The 22278-nt window shown below is 54.5% G+C and overlaps 2 protein-coding genes across 3 annotated transcripts in view; one reads left to right on the top strand and one right to left on the bottom strand.

Annotated features, from left to right (window-relative positions):
* LOC122153928 (tenascin-X-like) overlaps positions 1-15306 on the bottom strand; it is a 153533-nt gene extending 138227 nt beyond the window's left edge. The window contains exon 1 of the mRNA XM_042797876.1: positions 14621-15306. Within this exon, the coding sequence (XP_042653810.1) occupies positions 14621-15023 (403 nt within the window). The 5' untranslated portion in view covers positions 15024-15306. The remainder of the gene's footprint in view (positions 1-14620) is intronic.
* On the top strand, positions 10378-13909 carry LOC122153952 (histone H3-like centromeric protein A). 2 transcript variants are annotated; one of them, XR_006165809.1, is made up of 4 exons: positions 10378-10517; positions 11788-11865; positions 12967-13578; positions 13681-13909. XR_006165809.1 is itself a non-coding variant. In XM_042798238.1 (3 exons), the coding sequence occupies exons 1-3, from the start codon at positions 10416-10418 to the stop codon at positions 13099-13101; spliced, it is 315 nt and encodes a 104-aa protein (XP_042654172.1). In that variant the 5' UTR covers positions 10378-10415; the 3' UTR covers positions 13102-13909. The 2 variants fall into 2 exon arrangements, 1 of the variants encoding a protein (XP_042654172.1); XM_042798238.1 differs by having other exon boundaries at positions 12967-13909.
* Positions 15307-22278: the final 6972 nt, after the last annotated feature.

The raw sequence follows: 22278 nt of genomic DNA, 5'->3' as shown, positions 1-22278 counted from the left end.
CAGACATGCTGCAGCTTCAGTATGAATTGGAGTCAAGGCAGCCAAGTGGTACACCACAAACTGATATCGCCAATGCCTTTTCTCCATCCCTCTGGCAGCAGAATGCAGGCCACAGTTTGCTTTCACCTGGAGGGTGTCCAATACACCTGGAACAGACTGCCCAGGGGTGGAAACACAGTCCCACTATTTGCCATGGACTGATCCACACTGCACTGGAACAGGGTGAAGCTCCAGAACATTTACAATACATTGATGACATCATTATATGGGGGAATACAGCAAGAGGTTTTGAGATGGGAGCGAAAATAGTTAAAATCTTTTGAGAGCTGGCTTCGCCATAAAACGAGGTAAAGTCAAGGGCCCTGCACAGGAGATTCAGTTTTTAGGAATCAAATGGCAAGATGGACGTCGTCAGATTCCAATGGATGTGATTAATAAAATAACAGCTATGTCTCCAACCAGCAGAAAGGAAGTACAAGCTTTCTTAGGTGTGATAGGCTTCTGGAGAATGCATATTCCAAATTACAGTCAGATTGTAAGCCTCTTTATCAAGTGACCCGAAAGAAAAATTACTTTTATGGGCCCTGAACAAAAGCAAGCTTTGAACAAATTAAACAAGAAATCGTCATGCTGTAGCCCGGGCCATTTCGGGCAGGACATGATGTTAAAAATGTGCTACACTGCAGCCGGGGAGAATGGCCCTACCTGGAGTCTTTGGCAGAGGGCACCAGGTGAGACTCGGGTTGACCCTGGGATTCTGGAGTCGAGGATATAGAGGATCTGAAGCCTGTTATACTCCAACTGAAAAAGAGATACTGACAGCATATGAAGGGGTTCGAGCTGCTTCAGAAGTGATTGTACAGAAGCACAGCTCCTCTTGGCACCCCGACTGCCGGTACTGGCTGGATGTTCAAAGGAGGGGTCCCTCGACACATCATGCAACTGATGCTACGTGGAGTAAGTGGGTCGCGCTCACACAACGGGCTCGAATAGGAAGCGCAACTGCCCAGGAATACTAGAAGTAATTACAAATTGGCCAGAGACCAAAGACTTTGGAATGTCACCAGAGGAAGAAGTGACCCGAGCTGAAGAGGCACCGCCATATAATGAGCTACCGGATAATGAGAAGCAATATGCCTTATTTACCGATGGGTCTGCCGCATGTAGGGAAACATCGGAAGTGGAAGGCTGTGTATGGAGCCCACACGACAGGTCGCAGAAGCTGTTGAAGGAGAGGTGAATCCAGTCAATTTGCAGAAGTGAAAGCCATCCAGCTGGCCTTAAGTATCGCCGAGCAAGAAAAATGGCCAGTCCTTTATCTCTACACTGATCATGGATGGTGGCAAATGCCCTGTGGGGGGTGGTTGCGGCAGTGGAAACAGAGTGGCTGGCAGCATAGAGGCAAACCCATCTGGGCTGCTGATTTGTGGCAAGATATTGCTGCTCGAATAGAGAACTGGTTGTGAAAGTACGCCACGTAGATGCTCATATACCCAAAAATCAAGCAACGGAAAGAACATCAAAACAACCACCAGGTGGACCAGGCTGCAAAGATTAAGGTGGCCCAAGTAGATCGGACTGGCAGCATAAGGGCGAAAAATTTATGGCTCGTTGGGCCCATGATCCTCGGGCCATCAAGGAAGAGACGCAAATATAGATGGGCTCGGACGAGGGGTGGACCTAACTATGGACATTATATCACAGGTTATCCATGAATGTGAGACATGTGCTGCAATCAGGAAGGCCAAGCGGTTAAAACCTCTTTGGTATGGAGGGAGATGGTTAAAGTATAGATATGGGGAGGCATGGCAGATTGATTACATCACGCTCCCACAAACTCGGCATGGTAAAGTGTTATGTGCTCACAATGGTAGAAGCAACTACCGGATGGCTGGAAACATATGCTGTGCCCCATGCCACTGCTCGGAACACTATTCTGGGACTTGAAAAACAAGTCCTGTGGCGGCATGGCACCCCAGATAGAATTGAGTCAGATAATGGTACTCATTTTTGAAATAATTTATAAACAGCTGGGCAAAAGAACATGGCATGAGGGAATATCATTCCCTGTCATGCCCTGGCCTCCGGCAAAATTGAGCGGTATAATGGGCTACTAAAGACCATGCTGAGAGCAATGGGAGGCGGAACTTTTAAGCATGGGACACACATTTAGCAAAGGCCACCTGGTTAGTCAATGCTAGAGGATCTGCCAACCAGCTGGCCCTGAGCAGTCAAACATCTGCATATTGTAGATGGAGACAGAGTCCCGGTAGTGCACCCTAAAAACATGCTGGGGAAGACCGTCGGTTATACCTCCTTCAGGTAAAGGTAAGCCATCCGTGGGATTACCTTTGCCCAAGGACCCGGGTGCACTTGGTGGGTAATGCAGAAGGATGGGGAAGTCTGATGTGTACCTCAAGGGGACTTAATTTTAGGTGAAAATAGCAATAAGCTGTATTAGATTAGTAACCACACCACCCTACCAATGCTTTGTTATGGCAAACATGAACGTGGATGAAAATAGGACTGGTTCCAGCAACTGATGCCCAGCGACAGCCGCAGACTGTGAATACAGACAGCATCAGATGCATCAGCTCCAGCTGCAACAGAGACTGCATGCCATCCTCCTGTCAAGTCCAAGGACACCTCTGCCCTACGGACTGAGCATCGCTCCTCCTGCCTGAAGGGGACTGTATGACAGATGGAACCTGAAGCTATGGACCAAGTCAACTCATGGATACATCCTGCAGTGATGGACCATGGACTGAGGGAATGACATCTGTATGCGTATGTCTTGACCAAGGAAGAGGATTGTAAATAACAATAATGTATTGAAATATGGAACATGAGCATAATGTAAAATGATATGGAATAAGGGGTGGATACTGTCCTGGTTGGGGCTGGACTAGAGTTCCTGTTTGTTTAGTAGCGGGAGGAGCTGCAGCACAGAGACCCCCGGGGCTCCCCAGGCCCCAGTGCCCTCACCTGGGTGCGGGGGTGGGGGGAGCACAGCTGGAGGCTGGGCCGGGATTGGCCGATAGTCCATGTCACGTGACATTATGCTCACCATATAAAGGCAGGAGAGGGCTGGGAGGGGCCACTTCTGGGAGTGTGGCTGTGGGGCCTGTGTGTTTGGGATGCTGGCCGGGAGCAGGCAGGTGGTCGGCGGGTGGTGAGCAGCTGTATTGTACGTTACCCGCTGATACTGCTGTCAGTGTATTACTCTGTACTGTTATTAAAATGTTTTTATCTCAACCCGTGAGTCTCCTTTGCCCCTCCGATTCCCTCCCCATTCCCAAGTGGGGGAGGGTGGGAGGGCTGTGTGGCGTTTAGCTGCTGAGTAGGCTCAAACGACACACCCCTGTGACCCCTGTGACCATGACCCCTGTGACCTTGACCCATGACTGCTGTGACCCTAACCCCTGTGACCCCCGTGACCCTGACCCCCATGACCTTGACCCCAGGATCCCATGACTCTGACCCCTTTATGCCTTGACCCCTGTGACCCCCATGACCCCTGACCCCCATGACCTTGTCCCCTGACCCCAGCACTGGTGGTTCAAGCACTGGCCAGAGTGAGTTGGGCCCTTCCTGCCTTTGAGATCGAAATCCTGGAGTTCTACTGGGCGGTGGACTGGGGGGACTGGGAGGGACTGGAGGTGCTCAGGGGGAAACTGGGGGTGGGGGCTGAGAGGACTGGGGGAAGAATGGGGCATTGGGAGGGCTGGGTGGACTGAGAAAGGAGACTGGGGGATTGGAGGGAGTGGGAGTGGAAACTGGGTGGACTGGGATGGAAACTGGGGAGACTGGGAGGACTGGAGGGCACACTGGAGAGGGTGAGAGGACTGGGAGAGGAGCCTGGGGGCACTGGGAGGGGCTGAAGGGCCACTAGAGGGCGCTGTGGGACAATACTGGTCTATGTTGGGATGTACAGAGAGGTGCTGGTGGAGCACTGGAGGGCATAAGAGCACCATGGGGGTCCCTGGGCCATACTGGAGGGGGGTGGGCCATACTAGGGGAACTGGGAGATGCTGGACCATACTGGGGTGAAGCTAGAGGGGGCCCTGAGTTATACTGGGGAGCACTGGGATGTACTGGGCCATACTGGGGTGGCACAGTGGGGACCCTGAGTCACACTGGGAGAGCCTGAGACTGAACTGGGCCGGACTGGGAAAGTGGTGGGGGGTTTGTGTGGGGGGGTGTGAGCTGCGCTGGAGGCGTTACTGGTGTGTACTGGTGTTACTGGTGCTGACTGGTCCCAACTGGGCGGCAGAGGTGGCCCCGGGGGGCGTGGCCAGGTGCTAGGGCGGGGCAGCTGCCCGCTGAGGGTCCGCCCCCCTCAGAGGATCCTGCTGATGGGGCGGGGATGGACACCAATGGATGGTGAGAAGGGACCCAAATGTCCCCAAAGGTCCCCGAAGGTCCCCATGTCCCCCCCATCCCCATGTCCCCAAGTGCCCCGTGTCCCCCCATGTCCCCAAGTGTCCCCCGTGTCCCCCATGTCCTGAAAAGTCCTCAAGTATCCCCAAATGCCCCCCATGTCCCAACTGTCCTCAATTGTCCCCAAATGTCCCCATGTGCCACATGACCCCAAGTGTCCCCAAATATCCCTCATGTCCCCCATGTTCCCCATGTCCTCAGCTGTCCCCAAATAACCCGTGTCCCCAAATGTCCCCCAGTCCCTGTGTCCCATGTGTCCCCCCCATTTCCACAACTGTCCCCCATGTCCCCCATGTCCCCATGTCCCCCCATTTCCCCAGCTGCCCCCATGTCCCCCATGTCCCCATGTCCCCCATTTCCCCAACTGTCCCCCATGCCCCTTGTCCCCCCAAATATCCCCAAATATCCCCAAATGTCCCTCATGTCCACCCATGTCCCAAATATCCCCAAATGTCCCCATGTGTCCTCATGTGTCCCCATGTCTCAACTGTCCCCAAGTCTCCCCAAATGTCCCCCCATGTCCCCATATTCCCAAGTGTCCCCAAATGTCCCCAATGTCCCCTGTGTCCCCATGTCCCCAAATTCCCCCATGTGTCCCTCATGTCCCCCCCTGTCATCAACTGTCCCCAAATGTCCCCCAATGTCCCTGTGTCCCCAAGTGTCCCCAACTGACCCCAACTGTCCCCCCGTGTCCCCCGTTCCCCGTGTCACCGTCCCCCCCAGCCCCCAGTTCCTGCTGGGTCCCCACCCCTGGGTGGAGGAGGTGCGCCCGCCCCCGCTGCGCCCCAGCCACGCCCTGCCGCCCCTGCTGGACTTCCTGCACACCTGCGCCCCTCGGCTGCCCCGCCTGACCCGCCACCGGGACCCACCGGGAACACACCACGAGCCACTGGGACCACGCTGGGGGGGCCAACTGGGAGCCACTGGGAGCAACTGGGACCATGCTGGAAGAAACTGGGACCATAGTGGAGGAAGTGGGATATGGGGAGGGGGGGTAACTGGGACCATGCTGGTGCAACTGGGAGTTACTGGGAGCAAGTAGTACCACACTGGAAGTGACTTGGACCATACTGGGGGGAAGTGAGATCATGCTGGGGGGCAACTGGGAGTGACTGGGAGTGTGCTGGGGGCGCACTAGGAGCAACTGGTATCAGACTGGGAGGAACTGGGAGCAGTGTGGACCAAACTGGAAGCAACTGGGAGTGACTGGAGGTGCCTGTGACCGTGCTGGGGGAGACTGGGATATACTGGGAGAAACTGGAACTATGCTGTGGGCAACTGAGTTCATACTGGGAGCCACTGGGAGCACACTGGGAGGAACTGGGACCATGCTGGGGGTAACTGGGATCATACTGGGAGCCCCTGGGATCATACCGGGAGCACACTGCGGGTGAACGGGAGTGACTGGGAGAAAGTGGGATCACCCTGAGGGTGACTGGGAGTGAGTGGGAACATGCTGGGGGCAACTGGGATATACTGGGAAGTACCCAGTGGGTGACTGGGATCATACTGGGAGTGACTGGGAGCATGTTGGGGGGCAACTGGCAGCATGCTGGGGGCAACTGGAAGCAACTGGGAATGTGCTGGGGGGGCATATTGGGATCACACTGAGAGAAACTGGGAATACACTGAGGGCAACTGGGATCATATTGGGAATATACAGGGGATATAATAGGAGTGACTGGGATCGTACTGGAGGTGACTGGGAGCAACTGGGAGTGATTAGGAACATGTTGGGTGAGACTGGGATCACACTGGGAGCAACTGGGACTATACTGTGGGCAACTGAGGTCATACTGGGAGCAACTGGAATCATACTGGTAGGGATGGAAGCAACTGGGACCACGCTGAGAGCAAATGGGATCATACTGGGAGCAGCTGGGCTCATGCTGGGAGCAACTGGGGGTGACTGGGATCATACTGGGAGTGACTGGGACTATGCTGTGAGCATCTGGGGTCATGGTGGGGGCAACTGGGAACGACTGGGAGTGATTTGGAACATGCTGAGGGCAACTGGGATATACTGGGAGCAACTGGAACTACATTACAGGCAATTGGGATCATACTGAGAGCAATGAGAATCGTACTGGTAAGTAATGGGAGTGACTGAGGTCATGTTGGAGGCAACTGGGATATAGTGGGAACAACTGGGACCGTGCTGGGGGCAACTGGGAGTGACTAGGCTCACTCTGGGGGCAACTGGGATCATAGTGGGTTGACAGGAAGCATGCTGGGGGCAACTGGGAGTGATTAGGAGCATGCTGGGGGCAACTGGGATCACACGGGGAGCAGCTGGGCTCATGCTAGGGTCAACTGGAAGTGACTGGAACCATACCGGGAGTGACTGGGATCATATTGGGAGTGACTGGGAGTGACTAGGAGCACACTGGGGGCAACTGGAACTGGTGTGGGCAACTGAGATCATACTGGGAGCAACTGGAGTAATATTTAGAGGGACTGGGAATGACTGGGAGCATGCTAGGAGTAACTGGGAGTGTTTGAGGGCATGCTGAGGGCAACTGGGATATACTGGGAGCAACTGGAACTACGCTATGGGCAACTGGGATCATACTGGGAGTGACTTGAATCATACTGAGAGTGACTTGAATCATACTGGGAGTGACTGGAACCATGTTGGGTGTGACTGGGAGCAACTGTGGTGATGGTAGGGGCAAATGGGAGTGACTGGGAGTGACTGGGAGCATGTTGGAGGCAGCTGGGACCATACTGGGAGTGACTGGGATCATGCTGGAAGTGGGATCATACTGGGAGGGATTGGGAGTATGCTGGGGGAAACTGGGATCATACTGTGAATATACAAGGGTCAACCTAGGAGTGACTGGGATCATACTGGGGGTGACTGGGAGAAACTGGGAATGATTAGGAGCATGTTGGGTGTAACTGAGATCATACTGGTTGTGACTGGGACTATGCTGTGGGCAACTGGGGTCATACTTGAAACAACTGAAGTCATACTGTGAGGGACTGGGAGCACGCTGGGGGCAGCTGGGATCATATTGGGAGCAACGGGAATCATATTGGGGACAACTGGGAGGGACTGGAAATGGCTGGGAGCATGCTGGGGGTGACTGGTATGTACTGGGAGCAACTGGAACTACTCTGGGAGCAACTGGGATCATACTGGGAGCAACTGGAATCATACTGGAAGTAGCTGGGACCATTCTGGGAGCAACTGGGAGTGATTGGGGGGCATGCTGGGGCAACTGGGATATACTAGGAGCAACTGGAACTGCGCTATGGGCAACTGAGATCATGCTGGGGCAACTGAAATCATACTGGGAGTGAGTGGAAGTGCTTAGGAGCATGTTAGGTGTAACTGGAATCATATTGGGAGCAACTGGGACTATGCTGGGGGCAACTGTGGTCACACTGGGAGCAGCTGGGCTCATGCTGGGAGCAACTGGAATTACATGGAACCAGACTGGGGGGAACTGGGATCACACTGAGGGAACTGGGAGCGACTAGGAGCACACTGGGGGCAACTGGGATACAGTGGGAGGAGCTGGGAGCACACTGCTGGCTGCCAGGATCGTACTGGGAGTGACTGGGAGCAACTGGGGTCACACTGGGGGCAAGTAGGAGTGACTGGAAGCACGCTAGGGGTGACTGAGAGCAACTGGGGTCACACCGGGAGCAACTGGGAGTGAGCAGGACCATGCTGGGAGCAACTGGGAGTGACTGGGGAAGAGGTGAGTCCATTCAGGAGGTGACTGGGATCGTACTGGGAGCAGTGGGACCACAGCGGGGGCAAACAGATGCGGCTGGGGAATCACACTGGTAATGACTGGGAGCATGTTGGGTGTAACTGGGGTCATACTGGGAACAAGTGCCTCCCCCCTTCCCCCGGGAAACGCTGAGCCAGCGCTCACCGTGGTGGGGGCGCGGATATGCAAATTTATGCTAATGTCCCCTCTGTCGCTTCCCGCTCCGCGGACCGCCGAGTCACCATCGAGACGCGGCCTCCGACAGCGCAGAACGGCCGAGCGGCCGCCTATTGGTCGGGCCGTGGGAGCGGCGGGCGGAAGTGGCGTCAGGGGCCGGGAAGTTTGAATCCATCCGAGCGGCAGCGACAGGTTTAGGGGGAGGCTCGGGGGGGGGGGCTCGGCCGTGACGTCACGGCGCGGGGATGTCATAGAGGGGGCAGGAAGGGGGAGCGGTGGGGAGTGACGTAGGCTGGGGGGGGGGGGGCTTAGGGGCGGTTGGGAGGGGGGCACCGCGGGCCGGACCCCTCATTCTCCCCACCCCTCCCCCCCAAGGTGGGTGGAGCCTCGCCATGCCCCGCTCCAAGCCCGCCGCGCCCCGGCGCCGCCGCGTCCCCGAGACCCCGCCTCCGGCCCCGCCTCCGGCCCCGACCCCGGCCCGCCGGCCCCGTCGTGAGTGGAAGGGGAGGGGTTGGGACCCCCCCTATGGAACCCCCCTGTAGATCGCCCTGATCCTTCCCTGACCCCCTCCCCGGCCCTATAGAACCCCCCCAACCCCTATAGAACCCCCCTGACCCTATAGACCCTTCCCTGACATCCCCCCCAGCCCTATAGAGCCCCCCCGACCCTATAGACCCTTTCCTGACCACCCCCCCCGGCCCTATAGAACCGCCCCCCCACCCGGCCAATAAACCCTTCCCTGACCGCCCACCCACCCCAGCCCTATAGAACCTTCCCTGATCACACCCCCCCGCCCTATAGACTCCCTCTGGACCCTATAGATCCTTCCCTAACCCCCCCCACCCTCCGGGCCCTATAGACCCCCCCCTGGACCTTATACATCCCTCTCTAAATCCCCCCTGGACACTACAGACCCTTCCCTGACCCCCCTCCACGGCCTTATAGACCCCTCTTGGACCCAATGGATCACTCCCTACCACCAGACCCTATAGATCTCCACACACCCTATAGATCCCTCCCCCTATAGATCCCCCCAACCCTATAAATTCCCCGATCCCCAGCCCTATAGATCCCTCCTACACCCTATGGGTCCCTCCCTACCACCCTGCATCCTATAGACTCCCCCAAACCCTATAGGTCCCTCCCAGACCCTATAGGTCCCTCCCTTTCCACCCTGGACCCTGTAGGTTCCCCCCCCGACCTTATAGTTCTCTCTCTTTCCCCAAACCCAGCCCCTATAGATTCCCCCGGGCCCCGTTGATCCCACCACCCCCTCCAGACCCTATAGATCTCTCCCAGCCCCTATAGAACTCCCGGGGAGAGGGACCCTATGGATCCCTGCCTCCCCCCAACCCTGGACTGGATGGATCCCTCTGTTATTCCCTGCCCTGGGCCATATAGATCTCTTTGGATCCTATAGTTCCCCCTGTCATCCTCCCTGGCCCTATGGATCCCTCCCAGACCCTATAGGTTCCCCCGTCCTCCCCCCCCAGCCCCTACAGATCCCTCTGTATCCCCCATGCAGCCCCTATAGATCCCTCCCAGCCGCGTCCCCTCACGCTGAGACCTAGAGATCCCCCGGCCCTGTGCCCTGAGTCCCCCCTGCCCCCCCCCTCCGTGTCCCCTTGGTGTCACCCCCTGTCATAGCCCTCCCCCAGTGCCAGCCCCACTGACGCTGTCCCTGTCCCCCCCCCATACCCCATTGGTGTCCCCCCCAACACTGTCCCTGTCACACCTGTCCCCCTCCATGTCCCACTGTTGTGACCCCCCCAACACTGTCCCTGTTCCCCCCCGTCCCACCCGCCCTGTCACCCCCCAATGCTGTCCCTGTTCCCCCGTGTCCCCCCTGTCCCCCCCGACGCTGTCCCTGTCTCCCCCTGTCCCCCCCGTCCCCCCTCCATCCCCCCCCCGCCCCCCCCGAAGCTGTCCCTGTCCCCCCATGTCCTCCCCCCTCCCCCCCGACACTGTCCCTGTCCACCCATGTCCCCCCATTTCCCCTCCCCATCCCCCCTGACCCTGTCCCTGTCCCCCCATTTCCCCTCCCCATCCCCCCTGACCCTGTCCCTGTCCCCCATGTCCCGAGGGTTTCGCCCCAGCCAGCGGGTGCTGCAGGAGATCCGCAGGTACCAGAGCAGCACCCACCTGCTCCTGCGCCCCGGGCCCTTCGCCCGCCTGGTGAGCCCCAACACCCACCCCGGGGGGACACCAAAACCTCCCTGGGGGTCCCCAAAACTCATCTGCCCGCCTGAGCACCCCAGAACCACCCTGGGGGAACCCCAAAATCAATTCCCAGCGGAACCCAAAACCCACCCCAGGGGGGACCCCAAAACCAACCACCTTCCTGGGTGCCCCAAAACAACCCCGGGGGCACCCCAAAAGCACCACTAGGGACCCCCAAAACCCACCCACCTGCCTGGGCACCCCAAAACCACCCTGGGGAACCCTAAAACCCACCCTGGGGGCACCCCAAAACCCGCTCCCCCCTCAGGCGACACCCAACCCGCACCCACTTCCCTGGGCACCCCAAAACCCATCCCTGCGGAGACACCCCCAAACCCCCGTGGGGGACACCCCAAACCAACCCCCCCACACCCCCTTGGCACCCCTAAACCCCCCCCCAGATCCCCTCCAGGACCCCCAACCCCCCCCCCAGCACCCCCAAACCTCCCAAACCCCCCCCGGAATCCCCCAGGCACCCCCAAACACCCCCCGGGTCCCCCACCTCCCCCAGCCCCCCAATGTCCTTGGCCCCTGCGATGACGTGGGTCCCCTCCCTCTGGCCTTGTCCCCTCCCCCTCTCCCCGGTGACGCAGTGGCCTTGTCCGCCTCCCAATGTCCTTGGGGTGTCCCCGTCCCCCCACCACCACAGTCCCTGGGGGGTACGGGCTGTCCCCTGTGCCCCTCCCCCCAGAGGGGCACTGTCCCCATGCCCAGGGGGTCCGCAAAATGTCCCCAAGGTGCCCCCCACATCCCTGCTGTCCCTCGCCCTGGGGTGGGGGGCCCCAACATGTCCCCAACGTGTCCCCAAAATGTCCCCAAGGTGCCCCCCACATCTCTGGTGTCCCTTGCCCTGGCGTGGGGGGGTCCCCAAAATGTCCCCAAGGTGCCCCCCACATCCCTGCTGTCCCTCGCCCTGGGGTGGGGGGCCCCAACGTGTCCCCAGCGTGTCCCCAAAATGTCCCCAAGGTGCCCCCCACATCTCTGGTGTCCCTTGCCCTGGCGTGGGGGGGTCCCCAAAATGTCCCTAAAGTGTCCCCCACATCCCTGCTGTCCCTCGCCCTGGGGTGGGGTGTCCCCAGGTGTCCCTAAGGTGACACCCCAGGGTGTCCCCATGCTCGGGCTGTCCCCAGGGTACTCCCTCCCTCCCCCCCTCCCCCCACCATGGGGTTGTCCCCCCACCTGGGGTATCCCCACGGTGTCACTTGGGGTGTCCCCGTGTCCCCAGGTGCGGGAGATCTGCCTCATGTTTACCCGGGGGGTGGATTATCGGTGGCAGCGGATGGCGCTGGTGGCCCTGCAGGAGGTGGGTGCTGGGGGGGCCCGTGGGTGCTGGGGGGGGGTCCTGTGGGTGCTGGGGGAGGCTCATGGGTGCTGGGGGTTCATTTGGGGGGGGTCCTATGGGTGCTGGGAGGGATCTGGGAGGGTCCTATGGGTGCTGGGGGAGGTATTGGGTGCTGGGAGGGGTCTGGGAGGGTTCTATGGGTGCTGAGGGAGGGAGGCCTCGGATGCTGGGGATTGATCTGAGGGGGCTTATGGGTGCTGGGAGGGTCCTATGGGTGCTGGGGGGAGCCCATGGGTGCTGGGGGGGCGGGTCTGGGGGGTTCTATGGGAGATAGGAAGGGTGTGGGGGAATTCTGTGGGTGCTGGGGGGAACATCTGGGGGTGCTTATGGGTGCTGGGGGGGCCCATGGGTGCTGGGGGTTCATTTGGGGGGGTCCTATGTGTGCAGGGGGGGTCCTATGGGTGCTGGAGGGGGCCTGGGGGGTCCTATGGGTGCTTGGGGGGGGGAGTCTGGTGGGGGCGTCCCATATGGGTGCTGGAGGGATCATTTGAGGGGGTGTGGGGGTGTCTGCAGGGTGCTGGGGGGGCCCATGGGTGCTGGGATGGGTTTGAGGGGGTTCTGTGGGTGATAGGAGGAGATTGGGGAGGTTCTATGGGTGCCGAGGGGAGGCGCATCTGTGGGTTCATCTGGGGGGCTTATGGGTGCTGGGAGGGGCATCCTATGGGTGATGAGGGTGTCCTGTGGGTGCTGGGGGGGGGTCCCATAGGTGCTCAGATGGGTTTGAGGGTGTCCTATGGGTGTTTGGGGGGGTGTCTGGTGGGGGGGGATCCCTTATGGGAGCTGGGAGGAACATCTGTGTGTCTCCAGGGTGCTGGGGGGGCCATGGGTGCTGGGATGGGTTTGGGGGGGGGTTCTATGGGTGCTGGGGGGGGTGGGTATTAGAGGGGGGTTCCTCTGGGTGCTGAGGGGGGTTCCGTGGGTGGTGAGAGGGGTCTGGCTTTGGAGGGAGGTATCCCTGCCCCCCAGGGGTGTCCCCAAAGGGAGGGGGGGTGTGTTGGATTTTGGGGGGGGGGGGGGGGGGCCCTGAGTTGTTTGTTGTTTTTTTTGGGGGGGTGGGCGCAGGCAGCAGAGGCGTTCATGGTGCGGCTGCTGGAGGACGCCTCGCTCTGCTCACTGCATGCCCGGCGCGTCACCCTCTACCCCAAGGACCTGCAGCTGGCCCGGCGCCTGCGCGGCTTCGAGGGGGGCCTGGCCTGAGGGGCGCCCCCCAAAAAAAAGATAAACCTCTTGGGGGGGTCACCTCCCCCACCCAGTCACCGAAACCCCCCCTTGAACAACACCCCCCCCCCCCAATCCCTTCCCCTGGGGCACATGCCCGCTACAGAAACACCCTGCAGAGTGTGTGTGTGTGTGTGTGTGTGTGTGTGTGTGTGTGTCCCTCTTTATTAGGGATTCCCCCACCCCAAACATTGAGGACCCTATTGGGGACCCCCCCCCCGGGATTCCACCCCAAAACCCCCAGCCATGGGGACCCTGCACCCCAATATCACCCCCAGAGACCCTCACGGGTCCCCACCCTTTTAGGGACACACACCCCCCTCCAACTCTTGGGGATCCCCCACCTTAATGGGAACCCCCTCCTAACCCTTGAGGACCCTATTGGGGATCCCCCCCCGGGATCCCACCCCAAAACCCCCAGCCATGGGGACCCTGCACCCCAATATCGCTCTCAGGGTCCCACCCCAAAACCACCTATGATGGGGACCCTGCACCCCAATATCGACCCCAGAGACCCCCACGGGTCCCCACCCTTTTAGGGACTCCCCCAGCCTTGAGGACCCCCCAGCATAATGGGGACCCCCCCCAAATGTTGAGGACCTTATTAGGTCCCCTTCTTTTGGGGACCCCCCCACCTTAATGGGGACCCCTGCAAGGTCCTGCCCCCCAATTACCCCCAGCCATGGTGATTTCCCCCTCCCCCCAATGAGGGGCCCCCCAAGGTCCCCCCATTTATTGGGGACCCCCCCAGCCACTGCAGCCCCCCAATAAACGTGTGTTCCCAGCACCCCCAGCTGCCGCCTATGGGGGGGACGTGGCTTCATTGGGGCGGGGCTTGGGGTGCCCCCCCAATATAGGGGCTCCTCCGGGGTGCACACACCCACCCCCCCTCCCAGCGATGGCGGCCGCGCTGGTGCTGGCGGGGCTGGGGGCGGGGCGAGGCGCGGGAGGCGGGGCCGAGGGGCAGGGCCGGCGCATGGGGCTGCTGCACCTCGCGCTCCAGCGCGGGCCCGTCCTGCGCATGCGCATGGGGGGCGCGGTGAGGTTGGGGGGGGGGGGGGACACGACGACACCACCCCAAAACGGCCCCCCACCCCCCTGCCAGACCCTGACACCTCCCCCGAACCCCCAAAACCTCCCGTTGGGAGACCCCAAAATCCGCCCCCAGACCCTTCAAGAAACACTCCATCCATCCGCTTCCCTCCATCCATCCACCCACTGAGCCAGCCAACCAGTCAAACCTCTGCCCATCCATCCGCAGCTCCATTCGTTCAACCAAAGAGTCCCTTGATCAAACCCTCCTGCCACCAATCTGTCCTTCCAATCCTCCAAACGCTCCCACGCAAACATCTGGCCAGCCCCCACTCAGCACACAAGAGGAACCCATTTCACAACCGTCCCAAGCACCAGCACAGGCCCGGTCCCAGCTCCTGCCGTGACCCAAACCCAGAGCCCAAAGGGGACGGGGATGGGATGGGACCTGCAGGTGCCCCCTCACCTGTGACGGCGTCAGTGGAGACGGGGCCCAGACGTTTCCGACCCCACGCCCCGTACAGGTTGAACTTGTAGCGGCGCGACGGGGACAGCCCCGGCACGGTCACCGTGCGGGAACCCCCATCCACGGGCAGCACCTGCGGCTGGCCTTGGGCATCCCGGTACTGCACCGTGAAGGAGTCAAAGGTGCCCTTGGGGATGCTCCACTCCAGCTCCACGGACTCAGGGGGGACGTGGGAGGCCTTGAGCTCACCCAGGGTTGGCTGCAATGGTGGTTCCTCTGGCTCGGCTGGAGCTGTAATAGAGAGGTGACAAAGCAGGAGATAAACATCCATCCATCCATCCCTCCGTCCATCCACCCATCCATCTGTCCAACCATCCATCCGTCCATCTGTCCAACCATCCATCAATCCAGCCAGTCACCAAGTCACCCAGCCTTCAACCAATCCAACCAACCATCAAATCACACATCCATCTCTCCGGCTCTTTCTCCACTCATCCACGCAGGCCAACATCCCTTCACCATACATTTTGCATGAACAATCTTCCACCCCTGAGGCAACGCATTCAGCCAGCCAACCAACCATTAAGAAGGCCAGATCCCAGCACAACATTCTGTCCAGTCATCCATGTATTTATCAACCCATTCATCCCTCCACCAAATTCTCTAGTCATTCATGTGTCTGTCTGTCTGTCCATCCATCCATCCATCCATCCATCCATCCATCCATCCATCCATCCATCCATCCATCCATCCATCCATCCATCCATCCATCCATCCATCCATCCATCCATCCATCCATCCATCCATCCATCCACCTCATCATCCCTCTTTCCACATTTCTGGACCATTCATTCCTGCACCCTCCACCCAGTCATCTCTCCATCACTCTGCGAAAGCAGTCATCTGCCCATTTCACCATCGTCTATCCAGCATTCCATTCTTTCGGTGAGAAGTTTTTGCTGTGGGCCTAAAAGTGCTATTCTGGCTCTGCTGAAGATTTGTGTGTTCCCAGTGAAAGGAAGCAGCTAGACAGGGATTGCCATGTGCAGCATGGTAGTTTGGAGGAAACAGTGCTGCACAGCGACGATCGTCCATGTAGGTGCTTTCTGTGAGAAGTTTTCGCTGTGGGCCTAAAAACGCTTATTCTGGCTCTGATTAGTGTTTTTGTGTTCCCAGTGAAAGGAAGCAGAGATAGGCGGATTGATATACCAGTGGAAAGGTAATATTTTTATTGAAACCCTTTCTGCTGCTTTTGGGGGGAATTTGGAAGGGAGTATTAGAAGGAAAAGTAGCCTTTTTTTTTTTTTTTTTTTGTATTTCAAATGAGAGATTGTTATCTATGCAGGTAACATTTTTAAAGAACTTTTTGTTTAAAAGAAAGCTATTAATAAAGAGGACTTTTCTTCCTCTTGGAAGACAAAAGAAATAAAAGGTTTATTATTTCATAGCGCCCAGACATCTGGAGAGGAATGTGAATAGCGTTAAAAGTACCTGGTGCAGTCTGCAGTGTGCGTAGTGTTTCTTTATACAGTATTAGGCCTGGCAGGATGAGAAACTGCTAATTGTCCTGGGCATATGACCTGTGTTTTGATATATTTTCAAAAGCAGACACATCAGGAAGCACACACCTTTTTATACTTGAAAAGGTGGCATGAACTGGAACTTGAAGCACTGGAGTTTCATGGGCTTTTTAGGTATGTGATGGGGTAATGAGATGGTTATTATGTGACAGAAATTACTGCTGAAGAGTTAAGTAAAAAGCAAGATTTTGTGCAGAATTTTTTTAAAAATAAGAATGGATGAAGAACAGTTTTCTCTGGTGCATCGAAATATTTTTTGTCCTCTTCTAGAAGAGAGTGTCTTTGGATGCGGAATTACGAACAATCCCCCAGGAAGAAGCATTCAATTGAAGAGCTAAAATAGCCTTTCCACACATGTTAATTCCCTCTTCGGTAGGGAATGCAGGACAGGGATCACTTTAGAAGAAACTTCTATTTACAAGCTCTAACAGCTTTGTACATGATGATTTCTTTCATGAGATATCTCAACCACTTATAATGTATTCTTACATTTTCAAATATCAAACAAACGTAGTGACAGATGCTGCAGAGCAGCTGAGGAGATAGCTCTCTCCCTGTGATTGAGTTATTACGTATTCCATTAGATAGTGCTGCTCAGCTGAGCTTTTGAAGGCGGAAGGTATGATTAACAGAGGAGGAAAGGCTTCTTATTAGTTACAGTAATGCACTGCCAATTGTAGGGGTGATCAAATATTGGTTCAGTCTTACCGCTGTTGCTTACTTTTAATTGGTATGAGTATATTTGATAAAGATGACGGAACTGCCCAGCAGAACAGAGGCCGTATGCAAAGTCACAGCCTCACTGCTCCTCTCGTTTAAGATCAGATTTATGCAGACGGACAAGACAAAGACGTATGAGAAAAACAGTTCAACAAGTGCCACGAGGTCATGATATTGAACCTGAAAAATGAATCTGTTCATTACTTGAACAATGTAACAAGGCAGTTTATAAGGAATATGCTTATTTATTGTAAATGCTACAGCTAAGCAAATGATTTTTGGTTTAGCTGGATTTCAAATTCTCACTTTCATCAGCATTATCTTGCCAAATATGCTCCCAAGCATATTTTAAATTAGGATTTCACACTAGTGATTGCCTTTTTTTTTCCCCTCAAAGGATGAATTAGTTCACAATAAAAGATGCATATTAAGCAATTTATTATGCTAATGACTGTCCTGGGTTGAATGAGTGGTGGAGTTTTTTGGTGGCAGGGGAGGGGGCTATCGGGGCAGCCCCCTGTGAGAAGCTTCTTGAAGCTCCTCCAGCTCCACGTCAGCTCCACTTCTGTTTGGGAAATTGAGCCCATCAGCTGCGCCTCTGCGATAACGTATTTAAGAAGGAATGTGGTGACGGGCAGTCAGACTTGTGAGGAGGAGTTGCTGCAGCTGCATGAACACCAAGGTCAGTGGAGGAACGGAGGAAGAAAGGAGGGGGGAGGTGTGCCGGAGCAGAGACCCCCCTGTATCCTGTGGTGAGACGGCAGGGTGGCCCCCCCCGCCACCCATGGAGATCTACGGTGGAGCAGACACTGATTTATGGCCTGTGGCTTCTGCTTGGTATAATCAAGGTGCTGTGCCCGAAGAAGGCCGGGGTCTCATGGGAAAAGGCAGCCCCGCTGCTGTAATTCAGTGCTGGGAGGATTGCAGCATGCGGGGGAGTCCCACACTGGAGCAGCTCGGGAAGGGCTGCAGCCGTGGGAGGGAATCCAGTCGGAGGTAGTTAGTGACCCATGATGGAGCAGTGTGGGGAACGCTGCGGCCCATGGGAGGAGCTCATGTTGGAGAAAGTTTGTGGAGGACTGTCTCCTGTGAGAGGGGGGGACCACGATGGAGCAGGAGGAACAAGTTTCGGACACTCCCCTCACTGAAGTGGCATCCCTGCCTGCACCCCCCATTCCCTGCCCCTGAGCCACTGGGGGAGGACGTAGAGATATTGGGAGCAGAGCTGAGCCCGGGGAGAAGGGAGGGGTGGGGGGAAGGTGTTCTCAAGATGTGGCAATGCTTCTACTATCCTACTCTGTTATGTGTTGTTAGTGTCTGTAATAAATGTCTGTTCTTTTTTTCCTCTCCTAACGAGTCTGCCTTTTGCTCGTGATCATAAAGGGGAATTTTCCCCCATCCCAGTCCTATCTCGAACCCCAAGCCTGGCTCTCTGCCCCTTCCCATTGCTGGAGGAGAAGGGAGAGAGAGCTGTTGCGTTGTGGTTGGCTGCCAACCAGGCCCAAACCACGACAATGACTTGCAGAAAAAAAGCCAAATTACCTTGATGGTAGATTATATTGAACAATCGAAAAACACACTCATCGGAATTCTCAGTGAATGCATAGTTTAGCTGTAGTTTGCTACAGGAAGTTTCCTGTTAATAGTATCCACATTATAGACAAATAGTCGTGCATTAGCAGTAACCACCTTCATAGTGAAACAGTGCAGACAGCTCTCACTCAGATTTGTAATTATGTCTCATTATCCTTCAGCAGTCATTTTTAGCTCAGTTTGGAAGCAAAGCTTGTGTGATCATGGCGTATGGTGCATGCCCTGGCATTTCCTACCTGCTTATCTTAAAATCTGTCATCTGATTCCAACCAGACTGAAAGAGAAGTTGAGACTCAAATGATGCTAAAGTTTGTACAAATTTTACACTAACAGGGAGTCAGGTAGAAGAAAAAGCTGACAATAATGGATACAGAAGCTTTGCCTAAAAATATGAATTCATAGGAAACAAAGTGTCCTGACTTGCTCCCAGAACGGTTTCTCCCTCTGAGCTGTGAAACATTTCCTATGGCATGCTGTGTGCCCGGCCACTTTTGCTGACCTCCCTGGCACCTGGGGACATCCGCAGTTTGGGGCACGGGGCTATTAGTCAACTGGAAAAGTAGGAGAGAGAGTTGCTGCAGTGTAGTAGCTACACATCATTAAGGTTACATAGGGATAAGGATATAGGTGGAGAGAAACACTTTCAATGCAATCTTGAAATGACACATGGATTAACATTCCTAACTTCAGTCAAAGAAAGATTATACAAAATACATAGACTATCAAAATTATTCTTTCAAGTTGGATCAATAACAAGATTCAGTCAGAGAAAAAGCTGTTCTGTGATAATGGCAGGAGATAAAATAATCAGTCTTAAGTGAGCAAGAAAATAACGAAATCAGTGTAATTGGAGGAGAAACAGTTGCCTGAACACTCATCCTGCACCAACTCTATCAAACATCTTGTTATAATTGACTGAAGTCCAATCTCATAACAAGCATACAATTTTATTTGGGTTCAATCAACTTAGGGTGAGAAGCAATAAGCAAAGCAGCGCTGGGCGCGTGGGGAGTCTCAGCTCTGCCACACGCACCCCGAGTTCTAACAGCAGTGCCTTTTATACTCCTGTACCTGCGTCTTGACCAATCCCCATTTACCAGACAGTCGTCCTGCTCTTCCTCCGTTGGATCATTCGAGTTGCTGGGGTACATGTCCGTCCCTTGTTGGGTCCTTTGAAAGTCTGGAGGTCTCTGCCTCTTGGCGCGCTGTTGTACTATTGGATCTTTTGGAAGTGGCGGGATTTTGTCTTTCAGCGGGCTGTTCTCAGCAGAGGTTGCATCAGCTCAAGGCGGAGTTTCTAAGAAGTGGTTACATTGTTCCGAGCAAGAAGCACACTCATCTATATTTTATTCTTGCATATTCTCGATTTGATTCCAACATTCATCACAATTATTATACAGGTTATAGTGATCACACATCATTTCAGACCCACACAGGGTACAATAATTACATTTATCACACCGTATTTTATTTTGGCACGAATCATGCCTATGTTTTCCACAATCTGAACAACCTAAATCAGAGGGAAGCAGCTCAAACACAGAGAATCTTCCAGATTCTCCAGCTCTAAGAAAAGTCAGCAGTAGTGTCAAAAAGCTACAGTGTAATGAGTTTTGACCACACACAAAATGAAAACAAGTCATTTTTAGCAGATGATTATTACCAATACGAATAAAAGCAAATGCCACTTCAGAATCTGGTCAGTTGAGACTTCTCAGTGCACATAATCATGGATTTTTCTTCTCCAATCACTGCAACTGTTACCTAGTACCTCTGAGTTAATGGCCCTGGCATAAACATTGTGCTTATTTTCAAGTGCCTAATTACAACTCACTTTGTCTTTGCACTTAAGTAATCTGCACAACTGAAATTAAGCTTTTATATATTTAATTGGTATTCATTTCCCTTTTTGTGAAAAAAAAACAAAACAAAACAAAACAAAACCCAAAAGATTGGTTAAAGCCTGCAACTTCCTCCACTGGTTATCGTGCACACACAGACCTTATATCTATGAGTGGAAAGGCAATGCCATCACGCAAAAACCAAGGACAGTGCCCTGGAGTTGAGTTAGTGACAAAGGTTTGTGTTAGCAGTGAAAGTTCAGCATCACTGTAATAACATCAAAAGATGGAGCTGCAACTTATTGGTTCTGAATTATCATATTATGAAAATGAGCATTTTCAATGTGTTCTGTAGCAGGAAATATTTTATCTGCTATAAACCCAACAGCTTTTGTAAATGATTAAACTCTCAAGCTTCTTTTCAGCATTTAACAAGCTGTGAAAGTTGTTTGCAGTGTTGGACATACAGCACCACTGCTTTTATCCTCCAAAGTAGTGACAAAGGTACAACATAAATGAAACACTATCTGCTTTTCCTCTGTATCATTGTTCTGCGCTTTGTTAAAGCATGCCATATGAAAAAAACCCTGTTATATAAATAACTACTCAGGACCAATTTAGTGTTCAACATCAGTTTGTAGGAAGAACTACCTCTTGCTTTCACGACTATCATTAGTTGAAGCTGAAACCACTTAGAAAGCAGCTGCAGCACCAGAGCGAGCAGCATCTGGGGAAAGCTGCTCCAAAATGCAGTCTCTGTATAAAGCTAAGGCCCGGCCTGCACGGGGTAGGTGCATTTTCCAACACAGCATATGAGTTAAGAGGGATGACTTTTTCGCTGCCTGAACATGAGTACGAACCTTTTGACACCAACACAGCAGCGCTGGCGTGGAAGGAACCTGCCCAGCTAGCACACGTACTCCGTATTAGCAAAGTACTCTTTGGCCATGTGAGGGATTTATGCATGGAGATTTTGCCTTTATGGGCAAACACATCCAGTTTGCGTACACTCAAAGAAATATTTTCCAGTCCAGAAAGGATGACATCGTTGAAAAAACTTCGTTTTCTGCTTCATGATAAAAAACAGCAACTGATAAATTCCTGATTTCCCTAAATCCTATTCCATCCCCCTGTTTCAATACCTGATCTAGTTACTTATGAAACGATGAGTAATTTTATTATTCATGGATGTGTGCATATCATTCACATGAAAAACCACAACATAGGCTGAAGCAATACTGCAAAGAAAAAAACCACTAATGTTTAAAAAATTCAAACAAAACCCACAAAATTACTAAGAAGCTGTGACTAAGACAACAGGCATAGATTCAAGTCCTCAGCTTCCTGCTATTAATACTGCATGACACCAAGCATGTCATTTGAGCATGCTGTGCCTGGTTTCCGATCTCTAAAACAAACACAACAGGCACTAAGATGCTGCAAGTGTATGTGGAGAGATTATTTTGAACCCAACTTCATTTTCCACTCGTTTCCATGGAAAATTAGCATCTCCCCCTGCTCATGGTGCTCATTTTGGTTAGAGCAGGCAAGCCCAGTGAAAAACACAAGGAAGTTTAGGCAATGGTCATTTTTCTGTGTACAAAAATCATAGTGTGTGGGGTACAGAGGAAAAAGGCAACAGTAAGTTTGACAGGGCAGCCTAGGGGAGGGGAAAGACATTTGGCTGCGGCCTGCGAGGGGTGGAAAGCCTCTCTCACGCTTCCCTGCTCATCTGCATTTCAACACTGGCACTCAGCTCTTCCTCACCTTGGGTGAGCTGCTTGCTGCCCACAGCTCCGACCACTGCCATGCACCCCTGCGCCCAGCAGTGGAGGAGGAGGAGGTTCTGTTTCCATGCTGAAGTGATGCCAGTGGGACTTTCCTTTTTTTACTGGTTCCTGAAACAGAAAAGGCCCAAACAATA

This window comes from Tyto alba, unplaced genomic scaffold, assembly GCF_018691265.1.
Source record: "Tyto alba isolate M040663 unplaced genomic scaffold, T.alba_DEE_v4.0 Super-Scaffold_27, whole genome shotgun sequence".
NCBI lineage: Eukaryota > Metazoa > Chordata > Aves > Strigiformes > Tytonidae > Tyto > Tyto alba.
Note: the sequence above shows the minus strand (reverse complement) of the source record. Positions and strands in the feature narration are given on the sequence as shown.

Excerpts from the sequence above, each read along its gene's own strand:
- LOC122153952 (XM_042798238.1), top strand. The coding sequence starts at position 10,416 with ATGTCCCGAGGGTTTCGCCCCAGCCAGCGGGTGCTGCAGGAGATCCGC. Across the intron at positions 10,518-11,787 it reads CCGGGCCCTTCGCCCGCCTG|GTGCGGGAGATCTGCCTCAT; the intron begins GTGAGCCCCAAC and ends CCGTGTCCCCAG. Across the intron at positions 11,866-12,966 it reads CGCTGGTGGCCCTGCAGGAG|GCAGCAGAGGCGTTCATGGT; the intron begins GTGGGTGCTGGG and ends GGGTGGGCGCAG.